At 44.4% G+C, this 20,412-nt stretch overlaps 1 protein-coding gene and 1 pseudogene across 1 annotated transcript in view; one reads left to right on the top strand and one right to left on the bottom strand.

Moving 5' to 3' along the window:
• TEX33 (testis expressed 33) overlaps positions 1-20,021 on the top strand; it is a 29,803-nt gene extending 9,782 nt beyond the window's left edge. The window contains exons 5-7 of the mRNA XM_032836740.1: positions 2,035-2,179; positions 19,569-19,679; positions 19,880-20,021. Coding sequence (XP_032692631.1) covers positions 2,035-2,179; positions 19,569-19,679; positions 19,880-19,977 — 354 coding nt within the window. The 3' untranslated portion in view covers positions 19,978-20,021. The remainder of the gene's footprint in view (positions 1-2,034; positions 2,180-19,568; positions 19,680-19,879) is intronic.
• LOC116854661 lies at positions 14,107-15,450 on the bottom strand (annotated as a pseudogene).
• Positions 20,022-20,412: the final 391 nt, after the last annotated feature.

The following is a 20,412-nucleotide window of genomic DNA, read 5'->3' as shown; positions in this document are numbered from 1 at the left end:
CCATCCTGTGGATAAGGAGCCCAAGGCTTAGAGGGGTTCAGTGAATTAAACACATCCAGTTCTATGGGATAAGGATCCAAGCTGGGCCAACATATTCTGGGTGCCTGGCCCTTACTAACTTTCCAGTTATAAGTCTGCTGTTGGATTAGATGCTTTTTACTTGAGCAAGTCTCCTAAAGGAGACGCTGATGACTGGGGATCAGAAGACTTGGGTTTGAATCCTGGCTCTGCCCCCTGGATGCTGGGCGACTTTGGGTAATTCACTTCCCCTCTCTGGGATCTTGTCTCTATCTATGTAAATGAGGCCTTTGGACTAGATCAGGCTGACAAGTCGATGGCATGCATATCCCAGCTTTCCTAGACTGTGTGCATGGCAGACATCACTAGTCGATGCCAGCATCTTTCCCCCCACCTGATGCGTGATTCCACAGAGTTACTACTGATCACCTGAAAGTTGAGATAAAATTCCTATTTCTGGTCAAATGCTAGGAGGTCTTCCTGCTCTGGCATTTTGAGACATTCTGTCAAAGTCATCATCTCAACCCCACAGTGACTATGTTTTACACTAGGCCAGGCCCAAGATAGAGCTTCTTTTTGAACATATGGTACAACAGAGGTTCAGAGAGGGGAGGTGATCAGCTTGGGGTCACCCTGAGCAGGTGGAATTTCCAGGATCACAAAGGCTGTGGGCAGGGTCCCCCTCGACTTTGTCATCTTAAGGTGTGGTGACCACACCCGCCTGCTAATTTGGGAGGCCACCATCCTGAATGTCCTGTCCTACTTGGAAGATCTTATCCCAGTTTGAGCCTGGCTCTGTGGTCACAATCTCCCCCTGCCGTCTCAGCTTTGACAGCTGTCATTTCTCTCTCTGGCCTGTGCTGTCCTGGGCTTGAATCGAGAGATCTGTTTTTTCTTTTTAAAGATTTATTATTTATTTGACAGACAGAAATCACAAGGAGGCAGAGAGGCAGGCAGAGAGAGAGGAGGAAGTATGCTCCCCGCGGAGCAGAGAGCCCAATGTGGGGCTCGATCCCAGGACCCTGGGATCATGACCCAAGCCGAAGGCAGAGGCTTTAACCCACGGAGCCACCCAGGCGCCCTGAGATCTGTTTTTTCCTTATTTTATTTTATTTTTTAAAATTTTATTTATTGATTTGACAGAGAGAGACACAGTGAGAGAGGAACACAAGCAGGGGGAGTGGGAGAGGGAGAAGCAGGCTTCCTGCTGAGCAGAGAGCCCGATGCAGGCCTCGATCCCAGGACCTGAGGATCATGACCTGAGTCGAAGGCAGATGCTTAATGACTGAGCCACCCAGGTGCCCGGAGATTTGGTTTTTCTATCTAGCTTTGACACATCACAGGTGTCCCTGAGCCAGTGACCATCAGAGCAGGAAGCTACTTCAAAGACCATCCAGTTCTGCCCTCATCCCCATTTTACAAGTAGGGAAACTGAGGCCCAGAGAGGCCCAGAGACTTGCCCAATGTTAGCCACTGCGTTATCGTAGAACTGGGACTTGAACCCTGGTTTTCTGGCTCCTAGTCCTGGCCTCAGTCACTCTGAGCCTCCCAGGTCCCTCGTTGGTACAGGAAGGAGTAGGCCCCAGTGAAATCTCAGGAGCCCAGAGCTGACTTGGGGGATGACTCTGTTCTAGAGGCAAGCGGGGCTCTGCGGTTCACCAGCTATGGCCACATGTGCATCCTGCCCCAAGGCCCAGCTTCCTCATTTATAAAATGGCAGGGATAGTATTACCTTATGAAGACCTCTTCTGATGGTATACAGTAGGCGCTCAAAGCAGGGAGGAGGTTCTATGATGGTTATCCTCCTCAGTGCCCGTGCGGGAGGTGGGGTGGTGTGAGGGGTGGAGGGTCTTCAGCTCTCCCAGCTCCCCAGCCCTGGGCCTGGCTCAAGGCTGCAGGGTAGGGGTGGGGTAGGGGGTGGTGAGGGCGGGTGAGAGGGAGGAGGAGTTGGAGGGGAGATAGGGGGCTGATCCTGCTTCTCTATCCCTTGTCTCTTCTCCCTGGTTGGCTGCACAGGCTCGAAGGGCCATCAGTGAGGTCTTTGAGGGCCAGCAGAGGGCAAACTCATGGCCTAGCAGGACCCAGAGTCCCATGGAAATCACCTCCATCTTCTCAGACTACTATGACCTGGGCTACAACATGCGATCAAACCTGTTTCAAGGTCAGGCCAAAGGGCAAGAGTGGGGGCTGTCAGCACCTGCTGTCCCCAAACCATACGTTCCTAGACCCCTATGGCGTCTGAGACCCAGGACACATTCCTGGTGACAGGGAACACTCATTGTGTGACCACCAAGGGCACTCTCTGGGCCCTGTGCCTTGTGCCGGGACTGTCCAGGCCCTGGGCAAATCCGTTCCCACTGTGCAGATGATCGATCCCAGCTGGCAAATGGCTCCTCACTCCCCAGGTACCTCTGGTGTCCTAGTCTGCCAGATGGGAGGCCCCGGGCACCCCTGACCTGGGCGCCTCTGGTCACAGTGACAGTATCAGTCTTCCCAGGTTCAAAGTTCAGTTCTCCTGCTTCCTGGGTGTGGCCGTGGGCAGGATCCTTCACCTCTCAGGGCCTCGGTCACCTTCCTGGCACCGTGGGGATAGTAACGACAGTGTGACCCTCACTGGGTCATTGACAGGACTCTGAAATGCCACTTGAGGGCACTTGGCTTGAGGTTTGAAACAAGCAGCCGGCAGGCCATTGTTTTGCCTTCCCGGAGCCGTGCTGGCACGGCCTGGGGAGAAGGGAGGGTTGGAGCTTCGGATGTCAGTGTACAGCGTTTCCTGAGGGTCAGCCATCATCCTGCTTCTTCGGGGCTATTAGCTCCATTTCATGGGCTCATTGGAAACAGTTTGCTCAAGACCTCTAGGTACCAGGAATTTTATCAGAGCTCAAATCCATTTTTCTCCTGCCTCCACAACCCCAGAGCTTTTCCTTGGCTTCGGGTCACCTCCCCAGCTATGACCCCGCTCCCAAAGTGGTTTACTGGCCGGCGCAGCTGGAGGTCCACAGCCCACTCCCAGGGACTTCTCTCGGCCCCCACGTTCAAGACTCTCCTCATTGCCAAACATGACTTTCTTCTGGTCCCCTTCTTTCTTCCCTCCATCTCGCCAGGCCCTCTCCCGTGACCCCAGGGCCTGGCAGACCTCCTCGCCGGGCTCAGATCCCCGTCACCCAAGGAACCAGACAGCCACGGGAAGCCTTTCTGGCTCTTTCTTTGAGCCTGGAGAAGGGGAGATGCTGGAGAGGGAGAGAGAAGACAGTTCAGATTGTCTTTTGTTCCGGGCCTCGGGGTTCCTGCCTTCCACTGGCCTCTGTTATAATTATCACCCGAGGGTGCGCACAGCCTCGTACGGTAACATCTACCCAAACATAAAAGAATTATCTAAAAGTCATCTGTGCACGGTTTGCCAGTCTGAGAAGCACAACCTTGGCAGCTGGGCCCGGGGTGGTGTTGGAACCAGCACAAACTGGCCTGCACCCACCTGCTTACAAGAACCCATTGTGAAATTTGCCCTGACGGATGGGCATGGCATTGGCCACGGTAGCATTTATACCCGAGACATTGACAAGCACCGTGAATTCGGGATGCATTCAGCCTTAGCACCACTGGGCTTCACCCAGGCCTCCCTCTTGTTTCCACTCACCCCCTCAGCCTTGCCCTTGCTGATCCAGGCTGTGGCCGAACCAGAGAGGAAATCAGACAGGAGGTGGGCTCAGTGGGGAAGGTGGGGTGGGGAAGCCAGGGGAGCGTCTCAAGTGGGAGAAGGGCACTGTTGGTGAAAAGACCCATTCTAGTTGCTGTAAGGTATAGCTGTGGGGGGCTGGGGTAGAAATGGGGAGAACAGTGAGGAGTGGACTGCAAAAATGTAGGTGGGAGAGATGATGGTGGCTTGTCTAGGCAGCAGGGAGGGGGCCCTGCACAACTGGAGGCATCATTGGGCAATATGGCGGCCCAGGGAAGTAATGGTGCAGTAGGATTCTGGGTATTTGTGTAAACTGGAGGACAGAATACGCTAGTAAATGGGTTTGGGGTGTATGAGAGAGGAATTAAGGTCGATTTCAAGGTTTTTGGCCTGAAAGACGGGGAGGATGGAGTTGCTCTTTCCACTGCGAGAAGGTTCCAGGGAGAGTGGGTTGAAGAAATCCGATTCCACACTGAGTCATGAAGAACATCTTTTATATAGGCTTCTGAAGTATTTAGTTTTGCTTTTCACATTTAAGCCTTTAATCCAGCTGGAGTCGATTTCCGTTGTCAGTGAGAAGCAGGGATTCCTGGATAATTCCTCCTCTATGTGGATTACCGATGATCTCAGAACCTTTTTTACTGGGTAGTAAAAAAGGGACCCACAGTGGGATCACTGGTGTTCACCCAGTTCCCACGTGTGCAGGGGTCAGTTTCCAGGCTCTCCCTTCTGCCCATTGGTCGACTATTATGCTTTTAGTGACCAAGTAGGAGAGGTGGTCTAGTGTCTGGTTGGGCAGATATCCACCCACCTGTCCACCACCACCACTGGCTAATGTTTGACTGTTTGAGGTACCTGACTCTTCCATACAGATTTTATTTTTATTTTTTCTTTATTTGAGAGAGAGAGACAGAAAGAGGCAGACTCCCTGCTGGATGCTGGGCTGGGTCCAAGGACCCAGAGATCATGATCTGAGAAGAAGGCAGACGCTTACCTGACTGAGCCACCCAGGTGCCCCTTTTCCATAGAGGTTTTAGAACTGCTTGTCAATATCTACCAAACAAAACAAAAACCCTGTAGAGATTTTAATTGGAAGTCTGTTGAATCTACAGCTCAAATGAGGGGCAATGGTCGGCTTTATGATAAGGAATTTTCCAATCCACAAATATGATGGGTAGACTCATTAATTTAAATCTTCCTTCAGTATCTACAAATTACATTTTATCATTTTTTTTCTATAAGGACTATGCAGTTTTTCTTTGTTCTGTTTCTTTAAATTTTTGTCTAAATTTTAGTGAACATACAGTGAAATATTGGTGTCAGGAGTAGAATCCAGTGTATTGTCACTTACATACCCTAGCCAGTGCTCATCACAACAAGTACCCTCTTTAATACCCATCACCCATCTGACTCATCCTCCACCTCCTCCCTCCACCAATCTTTCGTTTACTCTCTATCATTGAGAGTCTCTTATGGTTTGTTTCCCCTCTCCTTCCCCCCCCTTCCCATGTGGTCATCTGTCTTGTTTCTTAAATTCCATACATGAATGAAATTACATGGTATCTGTCTTTCTCTGACTGACTTATTTTGCTTAGCATAATACCCTCTAGCTCCATCCACATCACTGCAAATGGCAGGATTTCATTCTTTTTAGGTGGCTGAGTAATATTCCATTATATATACACCACATCTTCCTGATCCATTCATCAGTCAATGGACATTTGGGCTCCCCCCATAATCTGGCTATTGTTGATAATGCTGCTATAAACATCAAGGTGCATGTACCCCTTCAAATCTGTATTTTTTGCATTCTTTGGGTAAATACCTGGTAGCGCATTTGTTAGGTTGTAGGTTAGTTCTATTACTAGTTTTTTGAGGAACCTCCATACTGTTTTCCAGAGTGGCTGCACCAGTTTGCATTCCCACCAACAGTGTAAGAGGGTTCCCCTTTCTACACATCCCTGCCAACACCTGGTGTCTCTTGTATTGTTAATTTTAGCCACTCTGACATAGTAAGGTGATATCCCATCGTGGTTTTGACTTGTATTTCCCTGATGCTGACCGATGTTGAGCATCTCTTCATGTGTCTATTAGCCATCTGATGTCTTCTTTAGAAAAGTGTCTATTCATTTCTTCTGCCCATTTCTTAACTGGGTTATTTGGTTTTGGGGTGCTGAGTTTGATGAATTCTTTATAGATTTAGGATACTAACCCTTTATCGGATATGTCATTTGGGAATATTTTCTCCCATTCTGTAGGCTGGCTTATAGTCTTGCTGATTATTTCCTCTACTGTGCAAAAACTTTTTATCTTGATGGAAGTCCCAATAGTTCATTTTTTGCTTTTGTTTCCATTGCCTCCGGTGATGTCAGTAAGAGGTTTCTACAGCTGAGGTCAAAGAGGTTGTTGCCTGAATTTTCCTCTAGGATTTTGATGGTTTTCAGTCTCACATTTAGGTCTTTCATCCACTTAGAATTAATTTTTGTGTATAGTGTAAGTAAGTGGTCCAGTTTCATTCTTCTGCACGTTGCTGTCCAGGTTTCCCAGCACCATCTGTTGAAGATACTATCTTTTTTCCACTGGACATTCTTTCCTGCTTTGTTGAAGGTTAGTTGACCATATAGTTTTGGGACCATTTCTGGGATCTCTATTTTGTTCCATTGGTTCATGTGTTTGATTTTGTGCCAGTACCACACTGTCTTGATGACTACAGCTTTGTAATAGAGGTTGAGGTCCAGAATCATGATGTTTCCAGTTTTATTTTTCTTTTTCAGAATTGTTTGAGCTATTCAGGGTCTTTTTTCATACCATGTAAATTTTAAGATTGTTTGGTCTAGCTCTGTGAAAAATGTTGGTGGTATTTTGATAGGGATTTCATTAAAAGTGTAGATTGCTTTGGGTAGGATAGATATTTTAACAATGTTCTTCCAATCCATGAGCATGGGATGCTTTTCCATTTCTTTGTGCCCTCTTCAATTTCATAAGTGTTTTGTAGTTTTCAGAGTACAGATCTTTTACCTCTTTAGTTAGGTTTATTCCTAGGTATCTTATTGTTTTTGGTGCAATTGCAAATGGGATCAATTCCTTGATTTCTTTTTCTGCTGCTTCATTACTAGTATATAGAAATGCAACAGATGTCAGCACATTGATTTTATATGCTGTGACTTTGCCGAATTCTTGAACTAGCTCTAGCAATTTTTTTGTGGACTCCTTTGGCTTTTCTAGAGTATCATGTTGTCTACAAATAGTGAAAGTTTGACTTCTTCCTTACTGATTTGGATGTCTTCTATTTCTTTTTGTTGTCTGATTGCTGAAGCTAAGACTTCCAGTACTAGGTTAAATGGTAATGGTGGGAATGGATATCCTGTCTTGTTCCTGACTATAGGGGAAAGGCTCTCAGTTTTTTCCCATTGAGAATAATATTAACTTTGGGTCTTTTGTATATGGCCTTTATGATGTTGAGATATGTTCCATCTATGCCTACTTTGTTGAGTTGTCGAGGGTGTTTTTAAAAAAATATTTATTTATTTGACAGACAGAGATCACAAGTAGGCAGAGAGGCAGACTGGGGGTGGTGGGAAGCAGGCTCCCTGCTGAGCAGAGAGCCAGATGTGGGGCTTGATCCCAGGACCCTAAGATCATGACCTGAGCTAAAGCAGAGGCTTAACCCACTGAGCCACCCAGGTTCCCCAAGTAGTTGAGGGTTTTTATCAAGAATGGATGCTGTATTTTGTCATATGCTTTTTCTGCACCTATTGACAGGATCGTATGTTTCTTATCATTTTTATCTTATTAATGTGGTGTATCTCGTTGATTGATTTGCGAATATTGAACCAACCCTGTAGCTCAGGAATAAATCCCATGATCATCATGAATAATTATTTTAACGTCCTGTTGAATTCTATTTGCTAGAATTTTACTGAGAATTTTGCATCCATGTTCATCAAGGATATTAGCCTGTAATTCTATTTTTAGTGGAGTCTGTCTAGTTTTGGAATCAAGATAATGCCGGCTTTGTAGAAGAGTTTGGAAGTTTTCCTTCCATTTCTATTTTTTGGAACAGTTTGAGAAGAAGAACTCTTCTTTAAATGTCTGGCTGAATTCCCCTGGGACGCTATCTGGCCCAGGACTTTTGCTTGTTGGGAGATTTTTCATTACTGATTCAATTTCTTTGCTGGTATAGGTTTGTTCAAATTTTCTGCTTCTTCTTGTTTCAGTTTTGGTAGTTTGGAAGTTTCTAAGAGTTTGTCCATTTCTTCCAGATTACCCAGTTTGTTGACATATAATTTTTCATAGTATTCTCTTGTAATTGTTCATATTTCTGAGGCATCAGCTGTGATCTTTCCTCTTTCATTCATAATTTTGTATTTGGTACTTTCTCTTTTCTTTTTGATGAGTCTGGCTAGGGGTTTATCAATTTTATTAATTTTTTCAAAGAACCAGCTTCTAGTTTCATTGATCAGTTCTACTGTTTTGTTGTTTCTATATCCTTTATTTCTGCTCTAATCCCCTCTTCTACTGATTTTAGGTTTTATTTGCTGTTCCTTTTCTAGCTACCTTAGGTGTAAGGTTGTGTATTTGAGAAAATTTTCCTCCTTCCTTCCTTCCTTCCTTCCTTCCTTCCTTCCTTCCTTCCTTCCTTTCTCCTTCTCCTCCTCCTCCTCCTCCTCCTCCTCCTCCTCCTCCTTCTTCTTCTTCTTCTTGACTTTTCTTTCTTCTTGAGGAAGGCCTCTATTACAATATACTACCCTCTTAGGACTTCCTTTGCTGCATCTCAAAGGTTTTGGACTGTCATGTTTTCATTTTCACGTGCTTCCATGTATTTTCTTTTTATTCTTTACTTTCCTAGTTAACACACTCATTCTTTAGTAGGATATTTTTTAACCTCCATGTACTTTAATTTTTTCTTGTGGTTGACTTCAAGTTTCATAGCATTGTCTGAAAATATGCATAGTATGAACTCAATCTTTTTGTAGTTGTTGAGGGCAAATTTGTGACCCAGTATGAGATCTATTCTGGAAAATGTTCCATGTGCACTCAAAAAGAATGTGTGCTCTGCTGTTTTAGAATAAAATGTTCTGAATGTATCTGTTAAGTCCATCTGGTCCAGTGTGTCATTCCTTGTTGATTTTCTGCTTAGATGATCTGTCCATTGTTGTAAGTGGGGCTTAAAGTCCCCTACTATTATTGCATGACTATCAATGAGTTTCTTTATGTTTATTATTAATTGATTTATATATTTGGATGCTCCCAAGTTTGGGGCATAAATATTTACAATTGTTAAATCTTCTTGATGGATAGACCCATTAACTATGATGTAATGCCCTTTTTCATCTCTTATTACAGTCTTTGTTTTAAAATCTAGTTTGTGGGGAACCTGGATGGCTCAGTTGGTTAAGTGTCCAACTCTTGGTTTCAGTGCAAGTCATGATCTCAGGGTCGTGAGATCAAGCCCTGCATCAGGCTATACACTCAGTGTAGAGTCTGCTTAAGATTCTCTCCCTTTCTCCCACATATACTCGCTCTCTCTCTCTCTCTCAAATAAATTTTAAAAAATAAAATCTAGTTTGTCTGATATAAATGTGGCCACTCTGGCTTTCTTTTGATGTCCATTAGCATGATGGATGGTTCTCCAAAGATTCACTTTCAATCTGCAGGTGTCTTTAGGTCCTAAACGAGTCCCTTGTAGGCAGCATATACATGGATCTTGTTTTTTTGACCCATTCTAATACTCTGTGTCTTTTGATTGGAGCATTTAGTCCATTTACATTCAAAACAAATATTGAAAGATATGAATTTAGTGCCATTGTGTTACCTGTAGGGTTGGTGGTTTTGGTGATGTTCCCTGGTCCTTTCTAGTCTTTGTTGCTTTTTTTCTCCATTCAAAGAGTCCCCCTTAAAATTTCTTGCAGGGTGGCTTAATGGTCATGAACTCCTTTAGTTTTTATTTGTCTGGAAAACTCTTTTTCTCTCCTTCTATTCCGAATGACAACCTTGCTGGATAAAGAATTCTTGCCTGCATATCTTTCCCATGCAGCACTTTGAATATATCCTACCACTGCCTTCTGACCTGAAAAGTTTCTGTGGACAGATCTGTTGTGAACCTGATCTGTCTTTCCTTGTAGGTTAAGGATTTTTTTTTCCCTAGCTGCTTTCAGGATTCCTCCCTTCTCTGTGTATTTTGTGAATTTGATTATAACATGCCTTGGCAGTGGTCAACTTTTGTTGAATTTAATGGGAGTTCTCTGTGCTTTTCTTGGATTTTAATGTCTGTGTCCATCCCCTGATTAGGAAAGTTTTCAACTCTAATTTGTTAGAATAAACCTTCTGCCCCCTTTTCTCTCTCTCCATCTTCTGCAACTCTTATGATATGAATGTTATTACATTTTAATAAGTCACTGAGTTCCCTAAGTCTGACTTCGTGGTCCATTACCTTTCTTTTCCTCTTCTTTTCAGCTTCATTATTTTCCATAATTTCATCTTCTATATCACTGACTCATTTGTCTGACTCATTTGTCTGCTTCATCCATCCTCATTTTTATGGCATCCATAAAATGCATCTCGGTTATAGCATTTTTAATTTCAGCCTGACTGTATTTTAGTTCCTTTATCTCTGCAGTAGGGATTCTCTAGTGTCTTCTACAATTTTTTCAAGCCTGACTAATATCCTTATAATCATTGTTTTAAATTCTGGTTCAGGCATCTTACTTATATCTGCATTAAATCCCTGGCCATGAGTACTACTTCCTATTCTTTTTTCAAGGGGGTTAATGTCTCCATCTTGTCATTTTGTCCAGAAAAGAAAAGGAGATAAAAACAACAACAACAAAACAAAAAAGCAAAAAAACCCCCTATATCCTAGGTGTTTTGGTCTGCTTGTTAAAAGGATCTAGATCCAAAAGTAAATAAAATAAAATCACTAACAATTTTAAAAAATAATAAAATTTAAAAAGGAATTGAAAAAATAAGAAAGCAAATGAAAAAATAATAATAAAAAATAAAGAATAAAAATAAAAGGCAGCTAGATCCTCTTTCCCCTAGAGCTGAAGTTTTGCAGCCGCCTATCAGCAGTTGACTTGGTGCCAATGAGTTATTTGTGCCTGTCTTCTCGGGGAGGGGCCGGCTGACTCTCAGGCTTGTTTCGGAGGAAGTGCGACTCGGGAGCCCAGGGCTCAATGTAAACAGTTCCAGTCTTCACCAGGTGGCGCTGTTTGGCTCCCTGAAGGCTTTGAGCCCTCAAGGTGGGATGGGATGAATTTGTTCCCCAGCTCGCTAGTCCCCGAGCTGAAACTTTGCAGCCCTGTCCTTCACGGAGCCCTCACCAAAGAGCGGTCAATCACTCTTGGCTCCCCAGTTTCCATCAGAACTCTGTGTTCATCCTCCTTCTGTCTGAGCTGTTTCATGTCAGGCAAGGGATGGGTTTCAGAACTCCAAATTTTAGGGACTCCTGCAGAGCAAACCCTCAGTGGTTCCCAGTGGGCCGGTCCTCATGGGCCTTTGCCATTTGCTGACCCATCCCAGGAAAGCTGTTGCAGGACCGCACAGCGCTGCAACTTTATGGCAACATGGAGCAGAAGGGCAGAGCCTGGACTGCTGCTCCCTGGCTTCCTGCTCCTGTGCCCCGGATCATTACAGCGCTTATGCATGACTCATTCTTCCTGTGACCCCAGGGATCCCCAGACCACCCTGTCACTGCTGGCACTCTGCCCCACATCACCGCCTGAGCCCCTTTAAGCCAGGCACGTCCCCCACAGTAGCAGACTTCTCGAGGTTCTGATTTTGACCTCTGAGGCTTATACTACTGAAAATACTTTGTGGTAGCCTCGTTGGGGCCGGGAGGACTCCCCGCCCACGGTAGTCTTCAGCTTGTCTCCTCCCAGTCAACTATCCTCCTTCCAAAGCGCGGTCGCTTTTCTACTTGTAGACTTGCAGTTTCTGTTCTCAGACTTCGGATTGACTTCTCCGGTGCTCGGAATGATTGGGTGACCATCCAGCGGTGTTGGAGGGAGGAGCTAAGCTTAGGGTCCTCCTACTCTCCGGCTGTCTTAAACTCCTATGTTAGTTTTTTTTGTTGTTGTTGTTTGTTTTGTTTTTGCTCCTTCTTACAAGTGGTGTATTTTTTAAAATGACATTTTAATGATTTTTTCCCTTTGATCTGTTGATGTGGTAAATTTATATTAGCCAATTTTCTAATAACACCAAATTTATCAACCTGCATTTAAGCAAGTGTAGATGCATTCTCTTTTTAAATTGTGAAAACTGTTGGGGTGCCTGGGTGGTGCAATCCGTTGAGCCTTTGGCTCTTGGTTTCAGCTCGGGTCATCAGCTCAGGGTCATGAGATTGAGCCCCGTGTCAGGTTCCACGGTCAGTGCAGAGTCTGCTTGAGATTTTCTCTCCCTCTCCCTTTTCCCCTCCCAATCGTGCTCACTCTCTCTCTAAAATAAATAAAAATCTTAAAAAAATTAATTGTGAAAACTATCATCCATGTAGAAGAGTATGTATAATCTATGTGTGCAGTTTATTTTTTTAAAAGATTTACTTATTTTGAGAACATACATGCACAAGTGGAGGGAGGGGCAGAAGGAGAGCGAGGGAGAGAATCTCAAGCAGACTCCCCACTGAGCTTAGAGCCCCAAGTGGGATTCGATCTCATGACCTGAGCCAAAGTCAAGAGTTGGATGCTCAACCGACTGAGCCATCCAGGTGTCCCCAACTACGTGTGCTATTTAAAGCATAATAGTAATAGCTCCCTCTCCTGCCCCCTGCCAGGTTCAAGTCAGGTTTCACAGCCCCTCGGGCACTTCTCCTGCTGTAGTACCTGCCTTTTGCTAACAGTTCCTTTGCTTGTCTTTATAGTGGGAGCCCCTACATGTGAACCCCTAAGCAATGTTAAATAGACCAATCTGGGTGGACTTCACAGAGAAGGTGACATTTGAGTGAAGACCTATAGGCGGGGAGCAGGTCAGCCAATGGATTGCTAGGGAAGGGTGGTCAGGCAGAGGGACCATGACCATGCTGGGTACACTGGCTCTTCCTGGGTTTTTTACTGGGAGCCATTGTGGAGTTTCATACGTTTCAAAGGATCTATCCGGCTGTTATGTTGTGAGGCCGGACAGAAGAACACAGTGGGCATGATTAGTATTGGGGAGACCAGATGAAGGTAGGATTTTCATGTAAATGGCTCCAGGCTGGTCCTCTCTCCACCAGTCCACACTTGGGCTTTGGAACACCTTTGTATTTGTAGAAGGAGGGCTGACCTGGCATTCTCTCTGCCCTGCCATCTTGGGCCAGTGCCTTTTGCTCCAAGCCTTGGCACCCACCCAAACTCCTGGGCTCTACATCAAGCTCCCAGGTAACCCCACTGTGGAGCCTCTAATTAGATTTAACATAAGAGGTGGGTCCCATCTTGGCTTTAGTGGTGGGGAACAATGACTTAGCCAAAGCAGTCCTCTTAGAAACATCCTAACCAGTTTCCCAAATCAGACCAGCTGATACCTCAATGCTGGTGAATCCTTCCTCAGATTTTTGGAAGCCTACTTGGAATTTCCATGGAGAAATCTAGAGGAGCGGGCTTCACAGCTTGCTTTCAGATCTCTGTTATGCTTAGGCTTTCACTCCAAGTTCCTTTTCTTTTCTTTTCTTTTCTTTTCTTTTCTTTCTTCTTTCCTTATTTAAATTCTAGTGAGTTTCAAGGGTAAAATTTAGTGATTCATCAGTTACACAGAATACCCAGCGCTCACACATTGTGTGCCCCCCTGAATTCCCATCACCCAGTTACCCCATCACCACCCCCCTTCCCTCCAGCAACCCCCAATTTGTTTCCTAGAGTTTGGCATCGTTTATGGTTTGTCTTCCTCTCAATTTTCATCTTATTTTATTTTTCCTTCCCTTCCCCGTATTCATCCGTTTTGTTCTTACATTCCACATATGAATGAAACTGTATGGTATTTGTTTTTCTCTGACTTATTTCACTTAGCATAATACCCTCTAGTTCCATCCACGTCATTGCAAATGGCAAGATTTCATCCTTTTTGTGTGTGTGTGTACACATTTAGTTTTATTGTAACAAAGCAACTTGTACACTTTTAACGTTTAAAACTGAGCATCACCTTTCCTTTCCAGTGAAACAAAAAGAAAATTTAAAAATAAACAGGAACAAAATTACAATAGAGAATGTCAATTCCAAATAAGATCCTACAAGTTCTGCTGATTCTCCCATCGAGTGGCAGGGCTCAAGTCATCATTAAGAGAGTTTTATTTTAAAAGTGTCATGTTAAACTGCAAGGATGTCCGTTAAACATCACAATTAAACATGCCAAAGGAGAAGCCATGTTGTCAAAATGCCCACTGAACCCACCCAAACATCTCAAACCCACCCTTTGCTGACCTCCTATAACCCCATTTTTTAAAGTTTTTTTTTCTTTTTTTTAAACAAGAGAAAGTAGACAGGTACATGTTGGTAAATGCTAACTGTCCATATTCACATAGAGACACAGTGTAATCTCGGAGCCCAATATACAGAGAAAGGAGGAAAAAAGCTAGAATTCTATGCACTACTACACAGGGGCCTAGCACCCTCCAGCTTCCAGCAGAGCTAAGGGAGCAGAAGGTTTTTCTTTTTCCCACAGAGCACGGTGGTGTTGATTCCATAAAGTTTTTGTTTTTGTTGAGACAGGAGGGGACAAAAATGAATTTGGAACAAAAAGGGGTAGAGATTCTTTTCCCACTGTATTCTGCTCAAGGTATTTCTCCCCAAAATAAGCTGAGAACCATGGTATAAAGGGAGAGAAAAAGGAGACTTCAAAAAACAGGGCGAATGAGCACGAGAGGAGAAAAGAAAAAGAAAAAGAAAAAGAAAAAAAAGACGGCAACTTGCTCCCAGGGACTGAAGAAAATTTAAAAAGGAAGGTTGGAATCCATCAGTGTTCCATTAGTCATCTTCTCCTTCATCCTCCTTCATCCTCATCTCCTTCTTCATCAATATCTTCCAATCCTTCTTCTTCTTCTTCTTCTTCTTCTTCATCATCATCCTCTTCTCCTTCCCCTTCTTCGTCATCCATATCGGGAACCGAGTAGTACTGTAATGGATTTGGCCAAATATCATCTTTGATGACCTCTCCTAACTCATCTGCGCCTGCATCAGAATGGTCAGTAAACCAGGTGAAGAAGCTCTCTGGTTCCTCATGCTGTCTCTTCCTGCTGGCTTTATTCTGTGTTTGACTTGAACGTTTCGTCAAATCCTTTCCAGATTTCCATTTGATTTCAGTGGACCTTGAAGATGGATCACCACTCTCATTCAGATGAAATTCTTTGGAGAGAACTTTATTTTCGAAGTAAGGGTTTTCATCAAAATAAAAATCTATTCTGTAACCCGATTTAATATCTTCAAATTCTGTTCACTTCAACTCTTGTCAAATAATGCAGCGCCTCTTCATCCTCCTCCCCAAGCAGTGCAGACACTCGTGGATGGTTGACAAATGTTGTTACCCCAAAATTGGGGATGTTGGCGATCAATTCCGACCTCTTCTGAAAAAATGGTTGGCGGAGTTTGTTATATTTCTGTTCTACTTTCAAAATCTCCTCACTGGCTTGTTCATTAGGTCTGTCTATTTCATTTTGTACTTCATCAATATGTTCAATTGCTTCTTGCTGTTCTTTTTCTGAGGTCTCGTCGGCCCCGTCGTGGTTGGAGTTGAGCTCCTTTTTACTGACTTTGGCCGCCGGCGCGGACATGGTGCTGCTCCGCGGTCCGGGGTGGGGGTGGGGGTGGGGGTGGGGGTGGGGCGGGGAGGGGGAGAGAAGGGAAGGCGAAGGGGGCGGGCAGCCACACGCGCGGGCGCTCGGTCCGGCCGCCTCCTCCCTGCGCTCGCTCGCTCGCTCTCCCTCCCCCTGGCCTGACGGCGAGGGAGGGGCTGGGGCGGCCTGCGGGCTCCGGCCCGGGCTCCTGCCTACGGAGGGGAGGCGGCGGCGGGCGGGCAGGCGGCTCGGCTCCCTCACTCACGCTCCGCGGTCCAGCTCGCTGCTCGCTCTCCCCGAGCCGCCGCCACCACCACCAGATTTCATCCTTTTTGATGACTGAGTAATACTCCCTTGGATAAACACCTTTTTTTTTTTAAGATATTATTTTAAAATAATCTCTACACCCAACATGGGGCTCTAACTCACAACCCGGAGATCAAGAGTCGCACATTCTACTGACTGAGCCACCCAGGTGCCCCCTCAGTCTAAATTTCTTTCCTTCCTTCCTTCCTTCCTTCCTTCCTTCCTTTCTTCTTTCTCTCTCTCTTTCTTTCTTTCTTTCTTTCTTTCTTTCTTTCTTTCTTTCTTTCTTAGATTTTATTTGAGAGAGAGAGCAAGCACGAGCAGGGGGAGGGGCAGAGGAAGAAGCAGACTCCCTGCCAGGTAGGGAGCCTAACATACGGCATGATCCCAGGACCCCAGCATCATGACCTGAGCCGAAGGCAAACGCTTAACCAACTGAGCCACTCAGGCGCCCCTCAAATTTCTAACTTAACATTCTGTCATGTAAGCACTTAAAGCCATAAATTCCAAACAATGAAAACTGCTCTACAGTGGTGGACTTATAGCTGGATGGTGTTTTCATTAGTGAAAGTGGCTTGTCATGGCTTCTCTCCTTTGAAATTGCTATAGACTTGCTTTATAGCCCAGCGGAAATTTTTTGTAGATATTCAATATGTATTTGAAAGTAATCTCTTGCATTCGGAGTTCCATGTTTGTCTATTACAGGCTTGTTAAGTATTCCTATGCATGTCTTCTAAGGTCTTGTTAATTTTCCTTGCTTGATCTTTTAATTACTAAAGATGTACCTTTAGATCTTTCCCGAAGACAGTAGCTTTGTCAATTTCTCCTTGAGCTCTGGAAACTTTGCTTTATCTGTTTTAAGCCATTTACATTTAATAATAAGATTTTTCTAATGCGGCAAGTTCAGAACTATTACATCGCCTAAATGAATTACGGTAGTTTTTATTTATTTCATATTTTTATCTTGCAATGTCTTTGCTTTATAGTCTATTTGCCTGATAGCAATAAAACGCGACCAGAGTGCTTTTGGTCAGTATGGGTTTGGCACATCTTTTTCTATACTTCCATGTTTATCCTTTCTCTGTGTCCTTTTGTTTTAAGTACGCTTTACATACTGTATATTTAGAAAATATCTTCTGTAGCCTGATCACGTGCTTTTCATCAAGGGGGCTTAGTCTATTTATATTCACACTAACCCCCTGATACATTTGGAATTACTTCTATGACTTTATTTTGTTTTCTGTTGGTGCTACTTTTTTTTCTCCTTCCTTGTTTTGCATTTGAGTGAAGTTTCCTTCCCCCCCGCCAATTTGTGTTTTTAATCTCTCTATTTTTTAGTGGTTACCTTTGACGTTTTCACGCATAGCGAATACATTCTAAAGTTGAACAAGATATTTAGGCTTTCCTGAATAATGTGAGGACACTAACAAGCGTCAGCTTTATTCTCTCTGCCACCATCTCAGCTTACATGTTATTATTTTACAGAATTTTAATTCTACAGCAGCAAAGTAATTTAAGCTGTGGATTCTGGGTACACAGGGTCTGGCTTTGGGCCCTTGATCTTTCACTTACCAGCTGTGTGACTTTAGACAACTGACTCAACCTTTCTGTGTTTCCATGACTTCAACAGTAAGAGGGGGATAATAATCATACTTCTCAGGGTTGTTGAGAAGTTCCCATGAGCAATTTCTATCAGGATCTGAGAATGTGCTTGGTGCACAGTAAATCTTCAAAGATGATTAGAGATCATCGTCATTATTTTGCCCCATAAATTATAACCCACGTGTATTATATATAATTTCTGTATATAGATATGTATTGATGTAAATATACATCAAGGTATGGCCACTTTAAAGATTCCTTTGTTTCTGGTATTTTAAGTTTTACTTGGATGTACCTAGCTAAAGAATTCTTTTTACATATACTGATTGGGAAGTTGATTCTTGAATCTGAGAATTCATATATTACACCAATTCTGGAAAAATTCCCACTGTGATTATCGTTTCAAATACCTCCTCTCTGGTTTCTCCAGTCTCACCTTCAGAACTCCACTTACACATGTATCAGAACTTCATCTTAGCATTTTCATATTTTCTGCATTTTTTCCCTCCTCTGTGCTGCATTCTGGTTAATTTCTTCTTTTTTTTTTTCTTAAGCAGGCTTCACGCCTAGTGTGTACCTCAGTGAAGGCCTTGAACTCATGACCCTGAGATCAAGACCTGAGCTGAGATCAATAATCAGATGTTTAATCAGCCATCCAGGTGCTCCCCCCCCCCACCCGCAGCTAGTTACTTTAGCTATATCTTCCATTTGACCACCTTTTTCCTAGTTGCACCTAATCTGCTATTTTCCTTGTCCCCTAAATTTGCTTTTAAACATTCCGATGCCAATTTTCTTTTCTTTTCTTTTCTTTTCTTTTCTTTTCTTTTTTAAAGATTTTATTTATTTACTTGACAGACAAAGATCACAAGTAGGCAGAGAGGCAGGCAGAGAGAGAGGAGGAAGCAGGCTCCCCGCTGAGCAGACAGCCCGATATGGGGCTCGATCCCAGGACTCCGAGATCATGACCCGAGCCGAAGGCAGAGGCCTTAACCCACTGAGCCACCCAGGCGCCCCCCGATGCCAATTTTTCAAACTTAAAAGAAGAGAGAATAATTTAATGACTATTATGTTGCATTTGTAACCCAGCTTTAGCAATGGCCAGTCTCATTCTATCTTTTCTCCCAGCCACCATCTGCCCACCCCGCATTTTTCAAAGTAAATCCCAGACCTCTTATTGTCCATTGAACTTATTTTCCAATTATTATAGGTTTTGTTCTAGAAATCCCATTTGCTTTTACTAATTTGTTCTTTCTAGGTAATTTCTTCTTCTTCTTTTTTTAAGATTTTGTTTATTTATTTGACAGAGATCACAAGTAGGCAGAGAGGTAGGCAGAGGGAGAGAGGGAGAAGCAGCTCCATGTTGAGCAGAAAGCCCAATGCAGGGCTTGATCCCAGGACCCTGAGATCATGACCTGAGCTGAAGGCAGAGGCTTAGCCCACTGAACCACCCAGGCGCCCCTGGGTAACTTCTTATTCTTTACTGATACTTTTATTCTCTCTTTCGTGACTTCAAACACTAAATACACTTATATTCCATAAATGATCATTTGAATCCTTGCTCTCTTTTGGGATTTGGTTCTCTGATATTTCTGCTGACTCTTGACCTTGATAACTTATTTCTTTGTGTGTGCATTTTAACTGTACACATAGAAATACATTTTCCTTTTTGAATGTAAATTTTAGTTAACATACAATGCAATATAGAAATAAATTTTCTTTTTTAAAAAATATTTTATTTATTTAATTGAGAGAGAGAGACAGAGATAGCGAGAGAGCATGAGCAGGCAGGTTCTCTGCTGAGCAGGGAACCCAACGCGGAGCTTGATCCCAGGACCCTGAGATCACGACCTGAGCTGAAGGCAGACTCTTAACTGACTGAGCCACCCAGGTGTCCCTAGAAATAAATTTTCTTGAAAATAAAAGATATTATTTGTTTTGGGCCAGATGCTCCAGCAAATTTCCAGTAATGTAACCTTCCCAATCTTGCAAGAAAATTTTATTCCTTTGAATAGATGAAGAGATCAAAGCTCTGAGAGGTTAAATACTTGCTTGAGGCCACACTGTTCACAAATGCCAGAGTTGGTGTTTGAACCCAGGCCCACCTCCCCACAGCCCTGCCCTCCCACAAGCCACCATCCCTCGGGGAAACTGACACCCAGGTATGAATCCTTGAGTGTCTGACCTCCGTTGACTTGGGGCTTCTGGGGATTTCTTTATGGGGTTCCACAGGGGTTCCCGAGGAGACGAAGAGCCTCATGAAGGCCTCCTACACCCCCGAGGTGATTGAGAAATCAGTGAGGGACATAGAGCACTGGCATGGCAGGAAGACGGACGATCTAGGTACGTGGGGGTCCTGGGCTGTGGGAGGTGGGTGCTCCCCTACCCAGGCTGAATGTGTTGGCTCCAAGGTGCAGAGAGAAACCAGAGCAGCAGGTAGAACTCTGGGCTGGGCCTGGGAGAGACCTGGGTCACCACTGGGAACCAGACACTCCAGAAGTCCTCTGGGTAATCTGGGATGGCTCCTTCCCTGCTCTCTGCAGGACGGTGGCACCAGAAAAACGCGATGAATATGAACTTACAGAAAGCACTGGATGAGAAATTTGGAGAAAAGAGCAAAAGCAGGAGCTCGAAGTCCTAGATACGACTGGGAAGAGTCGCCCTCCACTCAGAGAGAGCGTCAATAATAAAGAAAAACACACATCTGAATGTTCTCCTCTTCTTGTTGCCTCCCTTCCTGTTGGGGTGGGGGTGGATGTGTGGTGCTGGAAAGACCAGCTGGGGGAGGAGAGAAGCCCCAAGAGCCCAAACCCTCCCCAGATCTTCCTCCTAGACCTACACCCCTTCCCTCACAATTCCAGGACAGGATGTGGGAGCTGAGCGCTGCTTGGCTTCCCTATCACGTCCCGTGGGAGGGGTCTCACGGTGGAGCTTACCTTGCATGACCTCTCTAGCTGAACCCCAATTACTTCCAGACATAATTCCCCCCCACCCATGGAGCCCGTGGACTTCAGAGGAATCAGGCACCCCACCCCCCCCATACAAGAGTGGGTTTGGTCTCGGGGTAATTCTCGTC

Source organism: Lontra canadensis, unplaced genomic scaffold, assembly GCF_010015895.1.
Source record: "Lontra canadensis isolate GAN:19392208 unplaced genomic scaffold, GSC_riverotter_1.0 scaffold93, whole genome shotgun sequence".
Taxonomy (NCBI): Eukaryota; Metazoa; Chordata; class Mammalia; order Carnivora; family Mustelidae; genus Lontra; species Lontra canadensis.
This window is presented reverse-complemented; position numbering and strand designations above follow the sequence as displayed.